General features: G+C 37.4%; 1 protein-coding gene across 2 annotated transcripts in view; it reads right to left on the reverse strand.

Moving 5' to 3' along the window:
* Positions 1-1,925: 1,925 nt before the first annotated feature.
* Positions 1,926-20,277, reverse strand: part of tmlhe (trimethyllysine hydroxylase, epsilon) — a 37,586-nt gene continuing 19,234 nt past the window's right edge. For both annotated transcript variants that reach the window (XM_072270595.1, XM_072270594.1), the window contains exons 5-8: positions 17,027-17,146; positions 7,849-8,085; positions 6,448-6,586; positions 1,926-3,110 (exon numbers count right to left, since the gene is read on the reverse strand). In XM_072270595.1, coding sequence (XP_072126696.1) covers positions 2,979-3,110; positions 6,448-6,586; positions 7,849-8,085; positions 17,027-17,146 — 628 coding nt within the window. In that variant the 3' untranslated portion in view covers positions 1,926-2,978. The remainder of the gene's footprint in view (positions 3,111-6,447; positions 6,587-7,848; positions 8,086-17,026; positions 17,147-20,277) is intronic.

A 20,277-nucleotide genomic window follows, 5' to 3' on the forward strand; every position in this document is an offset into this window, starting at 1 on the left:
ATATTAATAGTTCAGCAGCTGGTCTGTGCTTGGGAAGGGGGAAAGACCTTTGAAATAAAGGGAAGGGGTATGTCATATTCATATACATAATCCACAACCCTTCAGTAAGGTACTGGTAAAATTTTTTGCACCAGATAAATGGCCTACTTGACCAAGACATCAAGGAGGCATATTACCCTGCAATCACATCTGCAACTTATGAAACCTTATGTTTTCTAGCAACTCTACCAATGAACATAGCACAGAAATCATTTCTTCATGTCAACCTTTACAACTGATGTTCCAGCGGTAGATGAGGGAGAAAATGTGAAACAAGAAAAATAAAATTCTAGAGTTTAAGAGCTGATGCATATAAAAAGTAAACTGGTAGAGAGAATTGGGAATAATTAAATGGCAAAAAGCCATTTCACAGTAAGATGACATTCTAAAAATCAGGATAATATAAAAGGGTTATGCATGGGAGGAATTTATGACACAAAAGGTTACATCACACAGGGATCCAATGAGCAGCAGGGATGCACTTTAAGGCCTTAGATATTCAAACTTTTTTTTATTGTCCAAAATCCCCTAGATTTCAAAACTATGCCTTTGGAATGAAAGCTAGCCAATACCACTCTACAGCTCAAGCCTGTTACCAGTTGTCACACCACAATGACAACTTTAGTCCAAGATTGTGATGACCAACTGATGAAGTTCTTCTCTCTCTTACTCCTAATAAAGAGTAAAGTGGAAAACAATTGGTTAGGAGTGTCAGACTCATACAGCATGTTACAGGCTGTTTGGCCCAACTGATTCAGGCTGACCCACAACACCCCATCCAAGGTTGTCCCTTCTAAATATTGCCAATCCACTTACCTGTCCAACTGTCTTGACACGTAAACACGAGGAATTCTGCAGATGCTGGAAATTCAAGCAACACACATCAAAGTTGCTGGTGAACACAGCAGGCCAGGCAGCATCTCTAGGAAGAGGTACAGTAGACCTTTCGGGCCGAGATCCTTCGTTAGTCCTTACGAAGGGTCTCGGCCCAAAACGTCCACTGTACCTCTTCCTAGAGATGCTGCCTGGCCTGCTGCGTTCACCAGCAAATTTGATGTGTGATGCTTCAACTGTCTTGACAGTTATTATTTTACTTGCCTCAACTAATTCATCTGGTAGCTGATTGCACAGATACCCACCCTTTTCATAAGAAGTTGTTCCTCAAGTTCCTCTTAAATATTTCCTCTCACCTTAAACTAATGCTTCCTAATTCTCTACACACCAACTCTGGGGGTAAAAGACTGAATACACGTATCCTATCTATAGCCTTCATGATTTTACATACCTCTATAACTCACATATTAGACTCCTACACTTGTAAGTAATGAAGTCATAGCTGTCCAACCTCTCCCTATGACTCAGTCTCTCATGTCCTGGCAGCATCCTCTTATACTCTTTACAGTTCAATATAATCTTTCCTACAGCAGGGCAACCAAACTTGAACAACATTCCAAGTATGGCCTCACCAGTGCCCTATACATCTGCTCTATGACCTCTTAATTTTTTATATTAAGTGCTTTAAGTTACATGAGCCAGTATGCCAAAACCCTTCTTCACCAGCCTGTCCACCTGTGACTCCACTTTCTGGAAACCACATACTTGGACTCCTAAGTCCCCCTATTCTATGACACTTTTGATAAAACCAAAATCTTTTGAATTAAAAAGCATATGAATATCTACACCAGAAAAGGAGCTCAAGATGCTGATTAGTGGGCCATACTCTGGTATTAATTTCTATGCCCTTTCCATAATTATTAGAAAGCAATTTAGGACCTTCTCCCTAGACAATTTCTTGCTGATCTTTTAAATCACATCAGTACCCAGTGATGCATTGCCCAGCATTTAAAACTTTAAAAAGAAGATACAAATACAATAATCTTCTGGGTTTAATTTAATACTATAGCAGAACTTTGACTGTATACATTCTGAAATCATGTTTATAAATGGCTGAAAGCTCTTCTTGAATAATTGAAAACAGAGCATTCATAAATCTCCTTATAACAGTCAATCAAAAACATCAAAGGTGCAAAGCTGCCTTTGGAAAACAAAATCAAAATGTCAAATGGAATTAATGGATTCATAGGATGATCATTAAGAATCACTCACTTCTTAGTTTCCTGTACTATAAGTCCTAACTTGTCCAATCTCTCCCAATGACTCAGTCCCTCAAGTGCTCCAAAGCCAGAAAAATCTAGATAATTTAGGTTACATAGTATTGCACAAGTAGGAAAACCTGCACTGACATTATAAATTCATCTTAATATAGCCAAAGTTCCCTGTCAATATTTCTGAACTGCACCTACAGTGAGGAAGAAACAGAGCAGCACAGCAAACTCAAACAGCAGTATGTGAATTACCAGTTTCTGGATTGGGTGATGGTGATTTAGAGATAGATATTGCACAGGACAACACTCCTTTCCCTCCAGATATTCTACCTGCAGTTATGGTCTCTGATTGAAAGATTAAATGCCTGACTACAAACACTACTTTAGTGCTGACTGTGATGATTTGTCTCAGTCATCAGTACTCTTCACTTAACCACAGATATAATCAATGAAGACCTCTTTCCTTCTGTGCAAACCAAACCACACAAGACCTTTCCTTTTCTCCCCAATGCCAAAAGTTTCTTAAACACTTAGTTTTCTGCAGTTGTGTTCTACTTCACATAAACATCTAGAAGCCAAGTTTTCTTACAGAGTGGGCTAGACAAAGAAGCTATGGTTAAAAGGTGACAAAACAGCCAAGCACTAAAATTTACAAATGCAAATGGTATTAATTGTGCAATGAAGGTAAAATACAAGTTTATTTGAAAAATAGTTCAATCAATGCATAGTCTTTCAGTAACTTAGTAAGAGTACATGCTCCATTAATTGCATCTAAAAATCTTCAAGGAGCCAGAATTCTTGCCACATAATTTGTCTTCAAGTTCAGCAGCATTTTTAAATCTGGATGCCAAGGAACCTTGCAGTATTCAGCACATCATCTCTCATCAGATAACATCCACATAGTCGTCGGTAGCCAGTGAATGCATCGCGTCCATGCAAGACTCTCCAGTTATCTATAAATAGAACCTGTAATGGATACGAGTGGTCATGTTATCATTACCATTTTAGCCCATGTGAGATAGTTTTGACTTTCCTATAAATAACATATATTACCAAAAGTGTTGCTCTTTCTCCCCCCCACCCATCCCATTCCAGAACAGTTCCAGATCCCAAATAGCATACAGATCATTTGCACATTCCTTAATTAATCAACTGCCCAAGTTTGGAGTATACAGTATCATGCAAAGGTCATAGGCACATGTAAAAAACATTCTGTAAAGTGATGATGCTTTCAAAAACAATGAAAGGAAAAGTTTCTGAATATCAAAAAATACTAGAAAGAGCAGAAACAGTAAAAAAAAATCTAAATCAAATCAATAGTTGGTGTGACCACCCTTTGCCTTTAAAACTGCAATTTTCTTTGTTACACTTGTGCAGTTTTATAGGAAGTCGGCTGGTAGGTTATTCCAAGCATCTTAGAGAAATTGCCACAGTTCTTCTACAAGCTTTGGTTGTTTGACTGCTTCTACCTCTCCAGGTAATCCCAGGCAACCTCGATGATGTTGAGGTCAGGTCACTCTGGAAATAATGCCATTTATTGCAGATCTGCTGAAGATAGTGCTTTATGACCTTAGTCATGTGCTTGTGTCATTGCACTGCTGCAGAATGAAGTTGGAACTGTCAGACGCCTCCCTGATGGGATTGCATGATGGATGAGAATTTGCTTGTACTTCCTCAGCATTGAGGATTCCATTAATTCAGACCAGATCACTTACTCCATCTGCAGCAACACAGCCTCAAACCAGCAGGGGACCTCAGTCATGCTTCATTGTTGGCAACAGACACTCACCCATGTAGCACTCTCCAACTCTTCTATGGACAAAATGTCTCCTGTTTGAGCCAAAAATTTCAAATTCAGACTCGTTAGTCCAGAGCATTTGCTGCCATTGTTCAGCACCCCTGTCCTCGTGTTTTTGTGCATAGGTGAATCACTTGGCTTTGTTTCCCACTGAGAAGGAATGGCTTTTTGGCAACAACTCTTCCATGAAGACCACTTCTGACAAAACCCCTCTGGACTGAAGAGTTACTTGAGTTCCAGTGGTTTCTGTGAATTCAAAGCTGATAGCAGTGCTAGACTACTTCCAATTTAGAAGGGACTTCAGTTTGATGTATCTATCGTCTGTTGCACTCCGTTTCCATTTCTAACCACTGTGTTTCTGGTCCTCAACTTTCCCCTTTTCTTTGGAAGAGTTTGGATAGCACATCACGAAACTCCTGTCTGCTGTGAAATTTCTGCTTGGGAGAGACCTTGCTGATGCAGAATTACCACCTTTTGTCTTGTTGCTATGCTCACTCTTGCCATGGTGTAAGAATTGATGGTTTGAAGGTTAAACTGTCACATCTGCCACACCATCACCTTTTAGTTTGGTTGTCCTTTGCCCAGTTTGATTCCTTCTACACCCATTTCTGTTTGTTAATCAGTTTAGTTCATTCAACTCATTATGTCATTGATTATTAGCATCCTGTTTGTTATCCAATCACAAACACGAAAACTAGGCTATATACCTATAAGGTAATCAAGCTTTTTATTTGATTACTTAATACATGTTACTTTATTTAACAAATTTTAAAAATTCTCTAACATTTAGTATTTTGGAAAATGAATGTTTTTTTTAAATCTAAAATTTGCTCTTTTCTATTGACACCCTAATGCAGGAGACAAAAATAAACATCTAAAACAAAATTTATATAAAACATCTTAGGAGCCCAAGACTCTTGCACAGCACTGTACTTCCCTCTCCATATCAAACCCAACAATTCCTTGTCCCCAGCTCAAAATATTGCAAGCTGCAGGATACATGAAGAATATATTCTCCACTACACATCTTCTATAGGTGTGTAGTGGAGAGTGCATTGACTGGTTGCATCAGATCCTGGTATGTAAACACCAATGCCCATGAATGGAAAACCCTACAAAAAGTAGTGGATTCGGCCCGATACATCACCGGTAAAGCCCTCCCAACCATTGAGTGCATCTACATGAAACACTATTATAAGAGGGCAGCATCCCTCATCAGTAATTGCCACCATCCAGGTCATGCTCTTTTCTTGCTGCTACTGCCATCACTTGGAAGGTACAAGAGCCTCAGAACTTGCAACACCAGGTTTAGGAGTTACAACTCCTTAACCATCAGGCTCTTGAACACAAGAGGATAAATTCACTCACCCCATCATTGAAATGTTCCCACAACCAATGGATTCACTTTCAAGGTTCTTCATCTCATGTTCTCATTACTTATTGCTATTGTTTGTATTTGCATTTTCATAGTTTGACATCTTCTGCACTCTGGTTGATTTTTCATTGATCCTGTTATAGTTACTATTCTATAGATTTGTTGAGCATGCCCACAAGAAAATGAATCTCAGGGTTGTCTATGGTGACATACATGTACTTTGATAATAACATTTACTTTGAATTTGAGCCAAATTAAACTCATACCATGTAGGACAGCCTACAAACATCTTCATCAGGTAGAGTGAGTAAACAGAAAATGGTTATTTAATGGGAAACAGACCAGCACCTTAGAGCAGTTTCTTTTTTGCTCATCTTTGAAGCAATTACTACAAAATAGAGGAGCAATAAAGGTCAATAAATGAATAATGAATAATGAACTCTATGGCATAACAGATGTAGTTAGCTTTAATAATCTTTTTCTTGATAAAGTACTTAAAATCAACCTACATTAGTCCTTAAAATGTTAGAAAGGGATGTCAGTAAGAGATGCTGAAACTACAAAAGAAGGGAGAACATGGAATGAATAGTTGTTTGCCACAAAGTATTCCATTCAATGCTCTACAATGCAGCGAAGTTAAATGATTTATAAAGTGATTCTTAAAAATTAATTTTGAATAAAACACACAGTGGCTGGCATTCCACAATATTCACTACAAGTGTTGAAGAAAACTCAGGTGGGTTGATCCAGTGTCAACAGAATATCATCCCTCTTACTATATAAAAATAAATTTGTGTTGTGATAAGCTAACCCCACAGATCTCATTTTTGTTAAACTCTCAAACCATTATCTTATTGCAATTATTACTTCAACTGCATATAACCCAGGACTTGAATCTATAACATAGCAAGTCATTTAAATTTACTTTAGTTCACCTAGTCTTCTTGGAAATGACCATGGTTATTACAAATAAAATGGTTTGTGACTAATTGTTATCAATGTAGTTTTATCATTTGAATGTGCATACAGCCTCAACAACAAACTGCATCTGTACAAGATGAGAATAGCAGGAAATTATTGCAATATTTATAACTTAAACAATTTGGAACAGATTGACTTTGTTTCCTTACCTTTCCAGGCTTTAGCTTCACCCATACTTCATTCTCTGGCTTTCTGAGTTCTGTAGTAAGGGCCCTGTGTGCAATGTACCATTGGTGGACTACATCATGAGGCACTGTGCTAATAACAGCTCTATCATAATTGTTATATCTGTAGAAAAGTTAGTTTAGAATAACATTCCAATTATTAGGGAACAAATTACTTGCAGACTACAAAGTTTTTTCTGGTGCAGATTTAAGAACAATAAATGCAAGAGATTGAAAACTGCAAAGAAAACTTTACCATGAGGAATAAAACAAGAGAGTGTACAATCACTTTATAAGAATTATCAATTGAAACAGACGATAAAACATTTAAAGGGTATTACATCCGAGTGAAATGACACAATCTAGGATGTTCATTCATTTGGGATTACTACACAAGATAAGCACCAATCTTACTTTGCAAATGATAGCTAATTTCCTTGCTGTAATTTCTCCAAAACTAAAAAGTTTAGCTCAATCCAGTACAGCACTAAGATGCACAACCAAAAATATTTCATGTTCCATGAATCTTCCATTTAACCAATCAAGGGCACTGAAAACTATTCAAATAGTATACAAGCATGAATCACAAAGTTAGCATTCAGTTATCACTGATGAGATAGTCATGAGCTGCTTTCATACACTGCTGCAGTTTGTATGAAGGTATTCAGTACCACCAAAGTTGAGATCCATTTAGGTTTTGATCCAGTAAACATGAAGGAATCATGACTGATGCAGAGCATGGTGTAACTTTGTATGGGGTCCTCATCCACTTCCATAGAAGTCCATGGGTTTGGGCAAGATTTGGGTGCCATAAAGTCATGACAAGTTGAAGTATGCTCACCAGATGGTGTAAACCCCAGTCATAACTGGTCTAAACTGCTACAATTGCAAATTGGGCTCTGTGGTGGAGTTGGTCATGGCAGTGGAAGGAGGAAGTGCAGGAAATGGGAACTCAAAGCTATTCTTGTTGATCCCAATTTGAAAATAAACAGGTGTCAAAATTAGTTAAAATGGTATACCTTTCAGCAAATCTGTGGCTGAAATTCATCATTTATACAACTAAAAAAAGATTTAAAAATTTGAGCAAAGCAGCTGGAAAATTAAATTCGTGGGGAAGGAAGAGAAAAGAAACTTTAATTTGCTTTCAGTCTGAATTAAAAGCTGCTTTCAATTCATCTTGGCTCAATCTACAGCAGTAACAAGAAAGTTAATGTGATCATATGATAAAGGAATGATCCAAATTTACCAATCTAAAAACTCTTGAGCAGCTAACTTGCAGTTCTCCTGATGGATAGACAGTATTGATGCCTTAAGGAACATTTTTGGGCAGTCTGTTTATTCTACCAGAGAAATAACAAGATCAACACATTTGGTGCTTGCTCTCACCTTATCAAATACAATTCGTTATTCCATGGATAAACATTCAGAACTGGTCCAATTCCAATCATGTGATTGTGACATTGTCCTACATTTTCTATGTATTCATGCTTGATTGGCACTTTAGTGAGTAACTCAAAGTTATCAGGACTTTGTTTCCGTACATTTTCTGCAGCATTAAAACCGTCTTCCAACAGAGTTCTTCCGCCAGTTCCATCATGCCTCAGACAATGAAACAACTGTACTCTTGTATTTTAAAAAATAACAGAATTAGATAAAGCACATTCATTTACACTCAGTAGCAGATGACTAACTAAAGTCCCTTCAGCTTCCAGAAGAGTGTAAATTAGAACTAAGTATACTAAGCAGAAGAACAGTCCTTAATCTAATATCTTATGCATTACAGACTAAAATTAAATGCACAATTTAAAATTTCAGAATTCAATATCATTCAATAACTACATTATATTTTAACTGAAGGTACATCTTGAGATTAAGCAAAACATTGGCAAAAGTTAGAGAAATACTTGGGTTATCCTATCCTAATTTCACTCATTCACATCTTTCATACTCCTTAAAGGATATACATGTAACACCCTGGTTAAGAATTTTACTGCTATGCTGTAGGTATTTCATTTTACCAGTTCTGCAAGAGCAGTCTGTTCTACTTTTAGCATGATCGGATATGAGCTAAAGATAAGGAGCCATGTTGCTCAACTTAGGAATGTTGCATCACCCAATCAGGACGCTGGAATTGGGAGAAAGTTCTACAGCACGCTGGGCGGAGAGGTTTTTGTGACGAACACTGATATGGATTAAGGTCTTTTTGGCAGGAGCCGGGAGAAGACATAAGGGAAGATGGCAGAGGATACCAACCCTGTTGTACAAGGTGCTTGATGCAGATGAATGGCTTCAAGGAGGAAGGACCAATACTCCCATGGGGGAAACCCGTTTATTCGCGATGGATTTCAAGCGATATTCGGAAGGTGGTATGTGCTTTCACACAGACCATGGTTCCAACATGTGAGTTAAAGACAGCTTGAAGATGAGCTCCAACTTGTGTGCACATTTGGATTGGGTTAATTGTAATGGGCTTTAAAATTTATTTCCTTTTCTTTTTCCTGCTGACTGTTTAATAAAGATGACATTTGTAAATATACTTTGCTATAATTGTATGCAGTGTACGATGTTATTTCTTGCTGACAGGCATTTGCATGGGGGCAGTAGTTACACAGTATTCACACAGATCGAGGTTTGGGTGGGCGAGACTTTCCAATTCCCAGTTTTGGTGGGACCCAAGTCATGTTGACTCGATGTACGGAATCTGAGAAAAATGGCTTTCCCACCACTGAGTCTGGTGGCTGTTAGCAAGGGGCTAACGAGCCGCATCTCTAGAGACACGGGGTAGAAAGGTCTCACTGTTTCTCACTGTTCTCCAATGCTTTGTTCAAACTATTCACTCTGACAAGTTTTAAACATTTATTCAACAATAAAGCATATCAAGTTTTTTAGCAGATTCAGTAAGCAGTGATCAGGATATCAAATGCTAGCAATATTTCCCCTCTTACCCCTTTGGAGGCCATTCAAGATCAGTAAAATTATAGAGGGGAATCATATCTGAAATGTATCTGTTTGTGTATGTGGCCTGGTTACACAACAATGCTATTGATAAAAAGGCTGAAGACAGGAACTAAGTTTCATGGTTCTTTACTGGCAGAAATCCAAACTCGACACACACATACAGATCAATATGTGCCTAATAGCGCATGCAACGACGTGTTACTAAAACATAAAGTAGTCCCTTATAATACTGTAGGCTATATGGTACAGTATCCATTTATCTTGAAGGAAGAAACATACTGTGAGGATCTACTGGAATTTAATATGGAATCAAGAAACAAAATTTCACTTTACATAGAAATAGAAAAATGTTTAACAGCCAATTAAAAACTTTTTTTTGTAGTCACTTCCTTTAAGCCTTGATAGTTGGATTGATAATTGAAAGACGAGGACTTCCGGGTCATCAAGGGAATGGCGGCGTAAGGAAAAGGTCTCTCGGCCAAAAAGAAGGTAAACTGCCCCAAAATCGAATTTAGACGAATACTTGATATTGTATAACTATATTAATAAAAGGGGCAAGGATGATGTCTAAGAACAAGATTAAAAAGTCCGCTCCGAAGGCTGATAAACATAAAGAGACGCAGCAAGGCGACGGGCCTAGCTCCCCCACGGCAAGCCAGGACGGAGATAATGAGCAGGAATCGGTGACTCTGTCTTTGATTCTCGGAGAGATTCGCGAGTTCCGACAAGATAACAACAAACAGCTGGAGAATATTAAAGGAGAAATAGTAAAAACTAACTCGAGGATAGATGAAGCCGAAGCGAGGATTGTTAGAATTGAAGAGAAGCTACAAAACGCAGAGGAAGTGATAGCAGAAATGCTAAAGCTGCAAGAGCAGCTCCAGTGAAAGCTAATAGACCAAGAAGGCCGCTCAAGAAGGGAAAATGTGAGGATCTACGGAGTTCCCGAAGGAACTGAAGGTAAGCCCAGATTGATGATTCCCTTCGTGGAGAAGCTGCTTAGAGAGAACCCTGATATACCGGCAGCAAAAGACCTACAGATAGAAAGGGCCTACTGCACGTTGGCACCACAGCCTCCGGCAGGCGCCAGCCCAGATCGGTTCTGGTCAGATTTCTCAGTTACAGAACGAAGGAAGAGGTGCTTAAACGGGGATGGCAAAAGAAAGGTTTCATGTGGAGCAACTGTAAAATCAGTTTAGACCACGATTACACACCGGGGATCCTTGCCAGACGGAAGGAATATGCGGAAACATGGAGGGTCCTGAAGGAAAACAACATCAGATTTCAGACCCTGTATCCAGCTTGGGTGAAAGTCTTTTACGACGAAGGGACAAAAACTTACGCTACGGTGGAGGAGGCAACGTTGGACCTGGCGGACTGGGGACTACCTATCAAAGTTATCACCCAACCGGAGTCGCTACAGGAGAGGATTTGGCAGAAGTTGTGGCAGTTAGTGGGGCGAGGACACTCCACACGAGCCAGAGTGTCAAACTATAAGGAAAAGCTGCAAATATTCAGACGCGAATGTACAGACAATACAGACTAATTAAGAGAAATGACTGAAAAGAGTAAATTGGACTTAAAGGTAAAATGAAAGCTGGTATCTGAAAATAAACTAGACGGAATAACTTGAATGATAGCAATATGGTCGAGACATAAATAGGAGAAAATTCTCTATGATTATTCAAACTGCTGAGGGCCCTCTAACACAGGGTGAAGATAGAGGTTATCCCTCTGAACTGAGGAGGGTCGGTGCTCAGGCCTCACTGTGGGAAGTCGGGAAAAATTTTCAAATGTCATACGTTCAAAAATGTCTAGGGTGTGGTTATATATTTTGGTTTACTGTTGAGAAGGGATTGCTTACTGTTCGGTTAGAAAAGGAGAGTGTTTTTTTCTCTACTAGAGAAAAATGCAAATTGAATTGGTAAAAATAATTTCCTATAATGTTAATGGGGTTTTGAATCCAATTAAAAGAAATAAGATTATGTCTAAATTGAAAAAAGAGAGGGCACAAATAGCTTTCCTCCAGGAAACACATATGAGCCAATCTGAACGTGGAAAATTAAAAAGAATGGGCTTTAAGCATGTATTTTATTCATCATATAAATTGAGCCACAAAAGAGGGGTAGCTACTTTAATATCAAGTACTCTTAATTATGAACATATTTCAGAGACTAAAGACAAAGATGGAAGATTTGTAAAAATTACAGGAAGAACAGAAAGTACAGAAATAACATTGCTGAATGTTTATGCTCCTCCAGGTTGTGAATGGTTATTTTATAGACACATTTTTGACCTAATGGTCAGTTCTCAAGGGGTAGTAATTTGTGGAGGGGATTTTAATATTAGATTAAATCCTATATTAGATTCTTCAAGAATAGTTACTCAGAATAAACCTCTGACTCGGAAAATGAATTTATTGATGGAGGAGTTGGGAATTACAGATGTGTGGAGGGAATTACACCCCACTAGTAAAGATTATACACATTATTCTTTCCCTCATTCAGCCTATTCAAGGATAGACTATTTCTTTATCTTTAATACAGATAGACTCAGGATAAAAAACTGTAATATTGCAACAATTGATCTGTTGGAGCATAGCCCAGTCTCTATGTCTCTAATCCTGGAAAGGAAAATGAGGAAAGCACTATGGAGGCTAAACTCACATATACTCAATAACCTGAAAGTAATGGAGAGATTAAGGGGAGAAATCAAAGAATACCTAGACCTTAATGACACGGGAGAAACATCACCAGTGATCTTATGGGATACATTGAAAGCTGTACTGAGAGGGAAAATTATTTCCATTACCACTCACATGAAAAAAATCAATGCACAAAAATTAGCAGACCTTCAAGGAAAATTAAAACAACTTCAAGTTGTAGATAGCAACAAAAGTAATTCAAATTTAAAACAGGAAATTAGGAAATTGCAAAGTGAAATTGACGATATTTATACGTTGGAAACTCAAAGAAATTTTCTTTACCTGAGACAAAAGAATTATGAAGTAGGAGGTAAATCAGCTAGATTATTAGCATATAAATTACAAAAACAACAAGCAGACAAAACAATTCATAAAGTAAAGAATCCAAAGACAAAGGTTGTGGAGAGTACAATAGGGAAAATTCAAGAGAGTTTTGAAACATATTATCGAGAGCTGTACTCCCAACCCCGGGCCTCCAATGAGCCCTATATAGACAATTTATTGAATTCTTTAGATCTACCTAAACTTACAGATTTACAAAATGAAAGTCTATTAGAACCAGTAACTGCCAAAGAACTGAATGTGGCCATCTCTAGGTTAAAGGCTGGAAAGTCCCCGGGTTCAGATGGGTTTACCTCAGAGTGGTACAAATCCTGGAAGTCACAGTTAGCCCCATTACTACTTAACAACTTTAATTGGATCTTGCAGAGAAGAGAAATTCCACCTTCCTGGAGAGAAGCGATTATTTCAGTTATTCCTAAAGAGGGTAAAGATAAACTAGAATGTGGCAATTATCGGCCAATTAGTGTTCTTAATTTAGATTACAAACTATTTACATCTACATTAGCGCGCAGATTGGAAAAACTCTTACCTGGCCTAATCCACTTAGACCAGACTGGATTTATTCAACAAAGACAAACACAGGACAACATAAGGAGAACTCTACACATATTAGAACAGATTAATAAGAACAAGACAGAGACAATGGTAGTAGGATTAGACGCTGAGAAAGCTTTTGATTCGGTTAGTTGGGCATTCCTATACAGAGTGTTAGGAAGATTTGGCTTTCAAGAAAAGTTTATTAAAGTAATTCAGACTCTGTATGACAGCCCTACAGCTCGAATTAAGATAAGTGGGGACCTCTCTGACTCCTTTATTTTAGAGAGAGGCACTAGACAGGGATGCCCAATTTCTCCTCTCCTTTTCGCGCTATATATTGAACTGCTTGCCCAACTAATAAGACAGAGCAAAATCGTAAGAGGTATCAAGGTGGCAGGGATTGAACAGAAAGTGGTGTTATTCGCAGATGATGTTTTAGTCTATCTGAGTGAACCAGAAAAATCATTTATAGGATTGTTTACGCTGTAGGATGACTTTGGGAAAATATCAGGTTATAGAATAAATGTAAAGAAAACGCAGGTTATGTCCCTAAGTTATACACCATCCAAAAAATTGCAGGATACATATGATCTTAAGTGGGAAGCTAAATCATTAAAATATTTAGGAATAACCCTGCCGAAGGATCTTTCAATGCTGTCACAGGTAAATTATGGGCCATTAATCTCAGAGATAAAAGCAGATATGCATAGATGGAATCTTATCCCCTTTTTAAGTTTAAATTCAAGGATAAATACTATAAAAATGAATATTCTTCCTCGGTTACTGTATCTTTTCCGTACTTTACCTGTGGAGGTGGATGATAATCAATTCAGGGAATGGGACAAATGGATTTCCCGCTTCATTTGGCAAGGAAAGAAATCTAGAATTCGATATAACACCTTACAGTTAGGGAAGGAAGGAGGAGGTATGGTTCTTCCTTGCCTGAGAAATTATTTTTATGCCTCACAGATAACCCCTCTGTTATATTGGTGTAATGGGGAATATAAGGCTAGATGGAAGGAAATAGAATTTGGATTGGTTGACAGTTTTCCTCTACAGGCCTCAATAGCTGACAAAGGATTGATGGCCCAATTGGAAAAATTTAAAAACAGTTGGATAAATCTTACATTAAAAGCATGGCAGAAGGTGGTTAATTCATGTGGAAGTAATAACATGTTAAAACTCTTCAGATGGTGTGCATATGATATCGAATTCCTTCCCAACAGAGGAGATAAAAGATTTGAACTATGGATAAAGAAATTTCTTACAATCTACCTCTCATTTATACATAAAAGAGTATTACAAAGTTTCCAAATCCTGCAGGACAAACATGGCCTAGAATACAATGACTTTTTTAGGTACCTTCAAGTACGAAATTACGTTAACCAGAGTTGCAGATATACAGACCTATTAACAGTAGAATTAGAATTTTTCAAGATTCTTAATTCGGCTTGCGGTTCAATGCCTAGTAAATCAGTTTCTCGATTATATAATGCACTCCCCCATGCTAAAAATATAAACACATTGTATATTAAAGAGAAGTGGGAGAAAGAAGCGGGGTTGGTACTTTCAGAGGAGGCTTGGGGGAAAATATGCAGCTTTCAGTGGTCTTCAACTAATTCTTTGACTTGGAGAGAACATTGTTGTTAAAATATTATAAGATACTTCAATACCCCATATCAGGAAAAATATAAAGATACAAACGTGACGTGTTGGAGAAGATGCGGCTCCAAGGAGGCAAATCATTTCCATATTTTCTGGGATCGTCCTAAATTAAGTCTATATTGAGAAGGTATTCATAGAACATTAGTTAAGGTACTTAGGACCCAGATACCTCTGAACTTTGAGACGCTCTATTTGGGGCATGTATTGTTTCTTGAACAGAAGGAAGATATAAAGTTGCTGCAGGCCCTTTTAGCGGCAAGTAAGAAATCAATCACTAGAAAGTGGCTAAATTCAAAACCACCTACATTAGAAGATTGGCACGAAATTATCTTGGAAATATTTTAAATGGAAAAGTTGACTTACTCCCTGAGAATTCAAAAAGAAAAATTTTATCAAACCTGGAATAAATGGATTGAATATATAACCTCAATGCAAGCAGACTTTAGATGACTCTCCTAATGATTTATACTGCTCTTCTCATCAACACAGTAATATTGCTAATGTAAGCACCCCTGGTCTAAATGTTTACTGTTTTTGTTTTTTTTTGGAAAATAGAGAACTAATACAAGTAAAGGAAAAGATTTGGGTAAGGGATAAAAAATGATAAAATTAAGTAAATAAGTACATAGGGATTGGATAATTATGTTTGGGGGCAGGAGCAAGTATGAACAAGTTAGGATATAAACACCTACAAAGGTTGTTACATAGGCTTACATACAACATTTTGGACCAGAAGAGATATATGGAAACTATTAATAATCCAAAACATATGAGTTAAAGAGGCTATCTGCCCCGGACATCTATCACAAAAAGGATTAATATGAGAATAAAAGCGAGCTAATTTATCTTTGGACATATGTGCTCTATGAACAACTTTAAATTGAATTAGGGAATGTTTAGCACAGATAGAAGAAGTATTGACTAATTGTAAAATCTGCCCCCATTCATCCACGGAAATGATAGAACCCAATTCCTGTTCCCAATCTACCCTAATCTTATCAAATGGAGCTTTCCTAAGTTTCATAATAATATTATAAATCATAGCCGATGCACCTTTCTGACATGGATTAAGGTTAATTATAGTATCTAAAATATACGTAGGAGGAAGCATTGGAAAGGACAATGCACCTTTCTGACGGATTAAGGTTAATTATCATTAACAGATTAATTATCATTAATGGTTAATTATCATTAATTATCATGGATTAAGGTTAATTATAGTATCTAAAATATGTAGGAGGAAGCATTGGAAAGGACAAGTAGGTCTTGTCCTACTCTGGAAACTTTTTGGAGAGACATTTTTAATATTATCTCAAAAGTATTGAATATAGATATCTCTCCTCACTCTATTACTGCTATCTTTGGATTACCTAAAATTTCCAGTAATCTTTCTCCTTCAGCCCGTAGAATGATTGCATTTCTTACTTTAATGGTGAAAAGATGTATCTTACAACATTGGAAAGAGCTTAATGCTCCAACTACCTTTTTTTGGTTTTCTCAGATGATATTATGCTTGAATTTGGAGAAAATTAGAAGCAATCTTTATGATTCCTCACTTAAATTTGAACAGACCTGGAGATCTTTTATTCAATATTTTCATTTAATGTAATTTTTTTTTCTTCTCTTTTTTGCTCCATATTTATATTCCCTTCTTGTTTTTTTTACTGTTTTTAATGGAGGTCGGGTTTGAGGACGTGATTTTAAGTTCTTTAACTCTACTTGGTTCCAAGATAGCCCATTGCTTTGCTTTGCTTTTAGTTTAGTTGCACGGTGGGTTTTTTTGGTTTTTTTTTCTTTTTCTCTATTGATTATATATATATATATATATATATAAAAATTAGTATACTATTATGTTACCTTAGTATGTTATGTTTAAATTACATTGTATGTATCATTTTTTTTCTGTATTAATATCTCCTGTAATTTTATTATATTCTAACAGTGTATTAGTGCCTATATGGCTTACCTTTATGTATACTTATTCAATAAAAAGATTTAAAAAGAAAGGAAACTATTACTAATCCACTATTATTACTATTTTTCTTAACAATTAATACCATTACTTAGCCTAATAGATTAGAATTTCCACTGTACATAATTATCTATTTAAGTGTCTAATTTCTTTTTATATCATCTCAATGTGTACTTAAGAATGTATAAATAATTATAGTTTTATACATATAAAAAATGGAAAAGGTTATACATGTGAAAAAAGTACATGATACTTGTGAATTCCTTATCCAAATAAAAATAAAATTTTAAAAAAAGATAATTGAAAGACAGCATATCAGCTGCCTTCAATCTTAGTAGTAGGTGACAAAAGCATTTATAATATTTTTAATCAAGTAAAACACATACCCACAAGGTTCCTGAAAATAAGTTGTGTCTATATGCCGATCAAGAGCCACTTTCGTGTAAGCTGTGTCACCACGCGAGAAGTCAGAAGTAAAATCCCACATGCGGCCATAGATGGACTCCCTAGAGCGACAAAGTTACCAAAGTTACAGCTATGCTCAACATATTGGAAGGATGTTTAATATTAAAGTTCTAATGAAAACCTTTAAAATCTAAATATTTCACATTTTCAGCATTTGCACAAAAGAGCAGAACTGCTGGAATTAATCATGATACATTTATGTTTAAGACCAATGACCTACCAGATCACAGAAAACAAGACTTCCTCCTTCAGCCTGCAGTTGCACCTCCTCCCTGCCTCCAGTTTAGCATTTTAGTTAAGTCCACAGCCCAGAGAACAGATAATCAAAAAGATGGTCTAACAGTATAATGAAGTCATAGAGAAAACATACTCCATCTTAATTGCATAATCATGACTATTAATACTATAGAAGTAATTGATTAAAACAAATGGTATTCAGAAATTACTTGGACAGCCAAGACCTGCTGCATTCAATTCAAGGTGTGTGAGAATATGACGCGTTTTTTTTTAGATTATGAGAACACTCAGTCCTCTTTTATTGTCATTTAGAAATGCATACATGCATTACGAAATGATACAATGTTTCTCCGGCGTGATATCACGGAAAACAAGATAGTCCAAAGACTAACACTGACAAAACTACGTAATTAGAACATATAGTTACAGCAGTGCAAAGCAATACCATAATTTGATTAAGAACAGTCCACAGGCACAGTAAAAAAAAGTCTCAAAGTCCCCAAGTCCATCGAGTCCCAAGTCCCTGATAGCGGCGGCAAAAGGGAGAAGCTCCCTACCATAAACCTCCAGGCACCATCAACTTGCCGATACCTTGGAAGCAGCCGACCATAGCCAACCCTGAGCCTATCCGTCCGAAAACTCCGAGCTTCTGAGCAGCCTCTCCGATACAGCCTCCCGAGCGTCAACCTCTGCCGAGCGCCTTCGACCTCTCCCCGGACGCTGAAACACAATTTCGAGGCCTTCAGCTCCAAAGATTCCGGTTACCACACAGTAGCAGCGGTAGCAAAGCAGACATTTCAGAAGTTTTCCAGATGTTCTGCTGTGCACTCACGTCTGTCTCCATCAGATCAGAATTGTGCACGGTCCCCTACTTGACAGATTACAGGTATTCATCACTGGAGAGACCGCGCGCGCTATCGTCGCGCCATCTTCTCCCACTCAAAGTTTCCAAGACAACCATGTTACAGGAGATATTAACAAATGCTCAAATTCAAGATCTGGGGTGAGAAACATCTGGATTCATTGCAGGGCATCTGAGAAGCTTGAGAATTTCTTGTTCCAGGTAGTGCTTGATATGCAAGGAACACAGGAGGTTATTAAATCTATAACTAATATATTAGATGGTCACAGAGCATATGTACCGTGATGATACAGACGCTAAGATTAGAAAGCAGACGGTGTAGGAATCCTTCAGTATAATAAAACATCAACAATCTTGGCACTGATTCATTAGAGGGCAACTGGATCTTGAAACACAAGTGAGGGAACACACATTGCACTAGAGGCTAAGTGGCTGAACTATGAAGTATAGAATTTCAAATGTGCTCTTCGGCAATCCAAATCAGAAAGATCAAGATTTACAGTGTAAAAAAATTGAGAGGGTGGCAAATAATTTCAAGGAGTTGTATGTTAAAGAGCAGCACAGTGAAAAGAAGTTGATCTTTAGATTATTCCCCATGTCCGATGTCAAAGCAGATATGGAGTGAAGATGAACAGATTACCAGGTAGTCAGGGAGAAGATTCAAGGATGCCCTTCAAGGCTTCCTTTCAGATATTCAACAGAACTACCGACTCCCAGGAATCATGGCACAAAGTAGGTTCAGGGTAAAATCAGAAAACTGGAGGCCACGTATTTAGAGTATTGCTTGACAGAGTAGTCCCCACCCACCCCCACTCCCTCTCACAAGTTGCTCCATCCAATCAGCCACTACCCGGCTGCATCTTTTGAAGAGTCAGCAGTTTCAAAATTGGCCTCTTAGCATCCACAGAACCAATAAAATCAGCATGTCACTCATTCTTAATCTTGCAGGATCAAATTAGAATTTCTAATGTCGAAGCTTTGGAGCATAGGAGTGAAATAAAAAGGTAAAATAGTCCATTTGCAAGCTGGATAAAACGCAGATCTTTCAATTCCTTGGGCAGTAGAACCAGGCTTTGGAACCACCTCATAATTCCCATCGGAAAGTTTAAATTATTTGGCAGAGAAGAGTACCAGTGGATGCACAGGGGAGCTTCTTAAAAGAAACAAATATCATTTAGAACTAGGATGATTAGAGAAACACAGGAGCCACACAAGGCGGTTTGAAATGCATAGAACATAGTAAAGGCTTGGAGATGCAAGCACAAAATCCCAGAGTGGATTATGATAGGTGCCATGACAGGAAAAACAGCAGTGGTGGCAATACTGGTTACAAAGTATACTTGCATTACAAGGGGCGATGTAATTTAAAGACAAATACAGTATTTGATCAGAATAAACAAAATGAGCTATTCAGAGAAACATGAAAAATAGCCTGTACTATTGTTGTGAAAGTAAAATCACATGGAAATTACAGAAGAGTGCTGATACTATGTGTAGCGGCTACTCAAAAACAAACAAAACCACTGAGAGGCTAAGCCAGGAGATCACATTGCATGACATGCTTCCAAATAATGAATTTCCACATTGATAAAAGTACTTTCAATCCTTTATTACAAAGGCAGCAAAGATGAATGATCTTATAGTGATAAAAACAAAACTAAATTAGTGATATAGCTGAAATCAGCGTAACTAAGTGTTCTAATTAGTGATATCAGAATTACTGTTCTTCAGGTATTTAAACAAAGTTAGCAATCTAGTTAGTGTTCCATAACACCCCAAATAATGGTCAACAAAAACAAATTTCATCCCCCATGGCTTAATCCACTAGACTAAACAACCAAGGCAAAGTGAGAGTACGTAACTATACTCATTTATTTCAACCACACCCCAACCCATGTGACAGATTACCATAATAAAAGCTCCACCAAATAAATATGGACAGAAAATAGGTACATGTCTTCTACCATGTGGATCTTCAAATTACCTGTTTGCAACTGGAAAACAACATAATAAACAAGGCAAATAGGTACCATATACATTCCTTGTATCCAAACACGTGTACAAGGGAGCTTC

The sequence above is a fragment of the Mobula birostris genome, chromosome 10 (assembly GCF_030028105.1).
Source record: "Mobula birostris isolate sMobBir1 chromosome 10, sMobBir1.hap1, whole genome shotgun sequence".
NCBI lineage: Eukaryota > Metazoa > Chordata > Chondrichthyes > Myliobatiformes > Myliobatidae > Mobula > Mobula birostris.